The sequence below is a fragment of the Myotis davidii genome, unplaced genomic scaffold, assembly GCF_000327345.1.
Source record: "Myotis davidii unplaced genomic scaffold, ASM32734v1 scaffold168, whole genome shotgun sequence".
NCBI lineage: Eukaryota > Metazoa > Chordata > Mammalia > Chiroptera > Vespertilionidae > Myotis > Myotis davidii.
In genome coordinates this window covers 8,700,022-8,706,814 of record NW_006383016.1, presented here as the reverse complement: position 1 = coordinate 8,706,814, position 6,793 = coordinate 8,700,022, and the positions used below count along the sequence as shown (strand labels likewise).

The following is a 6,793-nucleotide window of genomic DNA, read 5'->3' as shown; positions in this document are numbered from 1 at the left end:
CTTCTCTCAGAGACCTATGCATAACAAACTGCCATACACTTTTTCATCATGTGAGAACCGGCCCTCATTCAAGAGAGTTAGCCTATAAATAAGGGAATGGCTTTATCTGTTGTGTTTAAGATACGTTTGGGAAAGGAAAATAGAAAACAGAAGTCAATTAGGCACCAAACCATAACCAGTTAGGAGTTAATAACAGCAAGGAGAATAGCAAGGAATAGAAAAAGAGAAATGTAAGAAAGCATTCTACAAAATAATAATCAGATTTATCACAAATTAATAGGCACAGAGATCATGGCCAGGATGTTTGCACCATAGGAAAAACAATGAGGTTATTATAAAAGCAGTACAGAAGACAGAAGGTAATTTGGCTTTAAAGAAGATAAATGAGGTTACATGTATTGACTTTGGGATGATGGTAAGATATAACAGTGGAAATAGGTTTTGTTTTCATTAGGACCATGTTACTCATAGCAGGTGATATGCAAACTGTTATTAATCTATAGCCAGATAAAAATGTAGGACCAGAATATAAATCAATCTCATCACTAAGCATATTGCTTAATTTAGCCAATATTTTTTAAAGCAAGATTTTGCAATGAAGGAAGCAATAAGCACTTGTCTATGGACCACTGTTTGAGTAGCACTACACTAGACTATCAGTTCTTCCTATAATAAAGAGGTTAAGAGTGTGAAGATCTAGATTCAGAGAGAAGCAGGAGGCCAATCTATACATATAAAAGCCCAGCGGCCCGAACGGCAAAACAACCAGAACCACCAGTGGCTATGATGCGCACTGTAGCAGCCAACCAGCCTGCGGGGCCCTTATTGTCCACCCCCCCACTCCAGCCGGCCCTGTCCCTGATCTGCCCCCAACACCCTGATCAGGGGCGGGGCCGACCGCCAACCGCCCCCGGCCCCTCTCCCTGGATGCCCGTGGCCCCTCCCCACCGCCGGCCTGGCCCAATGGGCCCCAATTGGGGTGAGCCAGCCAGACCACACTCAGGCCTCTAGTTGATAGAATAAATATTTATAGAACAAGCACTAATATAAAATCCCCATCAGGTTATTACTATTGTAATGAGTTCATTAGTCCTATAATAACCCTATGAGATAAGCATTACTAATAAGTAGTATTATTATTCTATTTTACATATAAGGAAATTGAAGAACAGAAGTTAAAGAACCCACCCAATTTCACCCAAGTATTAAGTGGCAAAGCTCGGGTTTCAACCCAAGCAATCCGGATAAAACGTTGTGCTCCTAACTACTATGTATGCTGCTTTTTTAGTATTTAAATGTTTGTCTGACAAGAATAACAATTTATTAAAAATGCTTAGCATTGTGCTTCCTACAAGAAGCTAATAAATACTTGCTAAATAAATGGACAATGCAGCTGGAAAATCAGAACTCTCAGAGAGGAGAAAGATCCACAAAAGAAATATGGGCATGAGCATCTTCCTCTAGACATGAAAGCTTAAGGTCTTCAAGAAAGAAGTAAAAGCACAAATACTAAATGTTTGCACTTTAACAAAGGCTTTCATATGGAAGACAAGCCAACCAAGAAAATAGAGGTTTATAAAATAATTTAAAATTTTAATGAAGGAAAAGGTGGGACAACTCTAGCAAAAGCTAGAAAGAAAAGCAACATGGTTTTATTGACAAGGTTTTTATCTAAGACATTTAAGAGCAAAGTAATGTGTACACCAACTACTGTAAAAAAAAAAAAGGAACTGAGACAGAAATTATAGATAAGTTATTACAGAAATTTAGCAGAGAACAGAATGCAAAATGAGATTCCAGCTCCAGTAAAAGCAAAAGAAAACAGATTTAAAAAAATAATGCCAATTATCTTTTAAACTGCACTTATACTATAAATTTCATTTCAGTATCTAAAATGTAAGCATTAAATTGAACTGAGACTTATATCTCAGTATGTCTATACTTTAATATGTAATCTATCACAATACTCCTATATTCTAGGACCAAGGAGAGACCACGTAAGAAAATGTCATTATCTACTACTTACTGACTTTATCTAATAACCTAATGGCAATGATGAATATTGATTTTTTTCTCTGTTCACTAACCATATTGCTGACTGAGACACAAAATCTTAGAGGTTTCTCACCTAATCCAAGCATGTCTTGAACTTCTGTAAACTCATATACCTCTATAAGCTTCATTTATTCAGTTATCTAATTGGCTTTGTATTCATGAAAACAAATTTTGAACTAAAATCTGTCTCCCAAATGATTTAATGAGAATTATGCAGACAAATATCAGCTAGATGCAAATAAAAAGAGAGAAAGATTGGTTCGAGTTTATTAGCAATGACAAAATACTTAGAATTTGAGCTTTTTAAAATGTTAACAGTGACAACCTTACAGAAAGAAAATACCTATATACACAAGTAAGTAAATTTCAAAGAATTTAATGAGGAACATGCTGCAGGGGAAAAACTAACTTAAAAATATGACTATAGAAGAATGGCTTATAAAAATAAATGTGGAAAATCATATAAGGGTAATAATAATCAAATTTTTAAGTTTCTTACCTGTGTCTGAAATGTAAGCATGAAGTTGTATTAAATCATCAGAAGATACATTTGAAAGGTCATCTAAAGACTTGGGGGAGAGGGGAAATCAAGAAACAAGATTTTAATTTCATAGGAAAAAAGTGTTAAAGAATTCCACATCACATATGCATTACTCACCTTTGCCCCATATAATCTTTATATTATTTGTAAAGCCACCACATTAACAATAACCCTCACTTTTACACCAACAGGAAAAAGAAAAGCCAAGATTAAGAAACTATAAAACAAAGTAATTTAGAAATACTCTTAATCAAATCAATCAGATTATTCCTTCATTGCTTGTCCATATGCTAAAATTTGCTACCTGTCAGTTATATTCAATACACAGCAAGAAAAAATGTGGATAAAAATAAGTGGACATATTTTAATTAAATGTTTTGAATTTTTTAAAATGTTGAAATATACTACAGCCAACTCTGTATTATTTAACTGCACTTTTGTTAATTTAAAAATAATTTTAGTTAATTTAGATTCTTTATAAAATAAAATAAAGGGACCTACGTCACAGGATTACGTGAGGATTAAATGAGAAGACATGTAAAACATTTAGAAGACTGCCTAACCCAAAAAATGTTAACTATTATTAAGATTATGTATTAAATGGACTGAATCCATAGCCCAAGATGGATTTTAAATAATTAATTTTCAAAATTAATTTCACAAACAAAAATTATTACTAATTGATTGAGATCTTTTATAACTATGGTTTTTGAGTCTAAATTTAAAATTATATATATATTTACAGTCTCCACACATACAGAGAAAAGAAAATAAACATACAATGAAGACAAACTGTACAGAAGAGTTAATAGAGCAGGGTTGAAACTGCGTGAGATTGCGTGCAATCTTGGCCCTTGGATGGCATCTGGGAATTTGATTTAGGGAAGGTTCCTGCCATTTCCTAACTGCTAAGAGTGGCTCACACTACCTGAGTTGTTTATACAAGGATGTGGTTTATCTTGAACACCTGCTTTCCTTCTGGAAATCTGGAATTTTGGCATATGCTAGGCAGAGTGTGCGTATATGACCTGCCTCCAATAAAAACCCTAGGCACTTAGTTCGGTAGCTTTCCTAGTGGCAGCATTTCACCTGTGCTGTAACATTCATCATGGGGGAATTAAGTTTGTGCCATGGGATTTCCATGGGGAAGGATTCTTGGAAATCTGTGCCAGGTTTACTCTAGGCTTTACTCCATGCAACTTTTCCCTTGGCTGATTTTGCTTTATACCATTTCGCTATACAGGCAGTCCTCGGGTTACATCAGACTTGACGTATGTCGCTCCGTGGTTACGTTGCCATCTCCCATTTATTTATATATAAAAAAAGTTCCGTCATTTTGACGTATGTACATATGTGCTTTATGTTTTTTATTATTTATTTACCACAAGGTCAAGAATTGTTATCTTTCTTTTAAATTGTTTTTTACTGTCTCACTTCATTACTGCTGTGTCTGTGCTCCATGTGAGTGAGGTAGGTGCTTATGTAGGTGGGTTCTAACTTACGGAGAAAATCGCCTTACACGACCCGTAGGAATGGATCTCCCACGTAACCCAAGGACCTACTGTCATAAATCCTAGCCATGAGCATGACTATGTCATGGTCTGTGACACCTCTTAGTAAATCACTGGTCATAGGAGTGGTGCTGGGGACCTCTGACACACAAACATATGGTTGTGTCATATTTTACACTTCAATAACCAAATGAACTGAATGAACTTTGAAATCCTAATGTGATATTACCAATTATTAGTAAAAGAGTCACCTAAATGATTAGAATGTGCCATATCGATGACATAAAACCATTTAAATTATGGCAATTGCACTCTAAGACAGCCAAAAGTGTATCTACTAAAGACCGATCATTAAGAGAGGCAAATGTGATAAATCCATACAGATATCACTGCACTCCCCTGGTCAAGTCAAGTGGGAGGATCATCAAAATAAATCAGGTCTAGTCCAGCTTCACCACTGATACCATAAGAGACTTCAGCCATATCACCTAGTCTCTCCTGAATCTACTTTTCCCAATAATATAATGCCAGCTCTAAACTCTGTCAGGATAGAACAGTGGTCAGCAAACACATTAGTCAACAGAGCCAAATATCAATAGTACAACGATTGAAATTTCTTTTGAGAGCCACATTTTTTAAACTTAAACTATATAGGTAGGTACACTATTATTAACTTAATTAGAGTACTCCTAAGTCTTAGGAAGAGCCACACTCAAGGGGCCAAAAGCTGCAGGTGGCTCGCGAGCCGCAGTTTGCCGACCACTAGGATAGAATATGAATGAAAATACTTTAAAAAGAAATAGAATTTATTTTTAAGTGCTCATATGACCTATAATAAAATATTGCAGTAGAAATAGCACAATCTATGCTTTAATATTACCCTTATATGAAAGAGAAAAGATGCAGAGGAAACAGAGTATTCTACAAAATTTAGATTATCTATGCTATCTTCAAATTACAAACCAGCACAGGGAACATAAAACAACCAAGTTTTCACCCTGGCTGGTGTGGCTCAGGGAACAGTGTTGGCCTGCACACTTAAGGGTCCCAGTTCAACTCCTGGTCAAAGGCACATATCTGGGTTGCAGGTTCCATCCCCAACCTGGTCTGTGCATGTACAGAAGGCAACCAATCCATGTGTCTCTCTCACATCAATGCTTTCTCTTTCTCTCTCTCTCTCTCTCTCTCTCCTCTCTCCTCTCTCTCTCTCTTTCCCCCTCCTTCCCTCCCTCCCACTCTCTTTAAAACCAACCAAAGGTTTTGTTACACTGGAAACTTACTCTATATAATGAAAATTTTGCTAACATTTTCTTCCTGCTCTAGGAGCTATTCCTTTTTGTTATAAAGCTATAGAATATAACAAGTAAATGATAATGATACTAAATGATTTAGGAAAACATTTTAAATGTTACAAAATATCTGACATAACACTCTGGCTGATTTGCTGCAATATTTTGTTGAAGGTTATACTTTGTATGGTAATAGAGCAGTTACTCAGTGAGGTTATTTTAGAAGTAAGTGTATAGTATAGAAAACAACATAAGATAATGGACCTCTATACCACTTAACTATTGCAAAAAGTCTGAGAGAAAGTTATGTAGGTGGAAGGAAAAACCAAGCAATCTCCCGGACACCCTGCAAACTCTGGACTGAACTTTAGAGAACACTAATATTTCTTCCTACTAGCATTTTATGAATTAAGTTATTCAATGAAAATACTATAAAAGAACTGAAATGTTCATTACTTCACAGCTCACCTTGTATAACATGAAACATCAATGAGAGCTCATATGCTAAAAACCTGTCATTCTTAAACCTATAATCATAGAATACTTGCCTAATTCACTATAAAACTCTCTACAATTAAAAAAATTTACAACCACCTGAATCTATTATAGTGTAGACTTTAAGAAATATCTATAAGTTTTCAGGTATCCCAACTAGTTTTATATTTCTTTTCTAAATACAAAAGAAGAAACTAATTCCAATGTAAATTATTTATGTCACAAATTTACTACCTATCATTGTACTAAGTAGAGTAATTTAAAAATACTAAATGAAAATAAGTTTCATTTTCAAATTCTAATTCACAGATGTCTTATATCTGAATTTAACATTTCTTTAAAAGTATAATTTCCTATTAATACTAATGGATGATTTGGGGGCTTCTAAATATATTATTCATTTTCATGTTAAAACTCATATTATTTTCAAGCCACTTTAATAATTAAGTACCCATAACAGTACATACCAAATTTATGCTTCCTGTAGGGGACCCATTGAAAGATTCTGTGGGAAAGAAAATTCAACTTAGTATACAGTAAAAGACTTTTGAAACGGTTGCTTTATCTAAGGTTCAAACACCAAGAATGAAAGTTAGCCAAGCCAAAGACATAACAGAAGATAAAAGAAAACTGTCATATACTACTGCCAAACACCTGTTCCTCTAAGCCCTATGGTTTTCCCAGCCAGGAATTTCAGTGAATATATATATACTAGAGGCTGGTGTATGAAATTCGTGCATGGTGGTGGGGGTGGGGGTATCCCCTCACCCCAGCCTGCACCCTCTCTGATCCTGGACACCTTGGGGGACAGCCTTCTCACAATCCTGGAACGCTGGCTCCTAATTGCTCACCTATTTGCCTGCCTGGCCACCCCTAATTGCCTTGATGTGCCAGACTTATCG

General features: G+C 35.5%; 1 protein-coding gene across 8 annotated transcripts in view; it reads right to left on the bottom strand.

Moving 5' to 3' along the window:
• SNX13 (sorting nexin 13) overlaps positions 1-6,793 on the bottom strand; it is an 87,310-nt gene that overhangs the window by 24,744 nt on the left and 55,773 nt on the right. For all 8 annotated transcript variants that reach the window (XM_015558170.1, XM_015558169.1, XM_015558172.1 and 5 more), the window contains 2 exons: positions 6,359-6,396; positions 2,555-2,624 (listed from right to left, as the gene is read on the bottom strand). In XM_015558170.1, the coding sequence (XP_015413656.1) occupies positions 2,555-2,624; positions 6,359-6,396 (108 nt within the window). The remainder of the gene's footprint in view (positions 1-2,554; positions 2,625-6,358; positions 6,397-6,793) is intronic.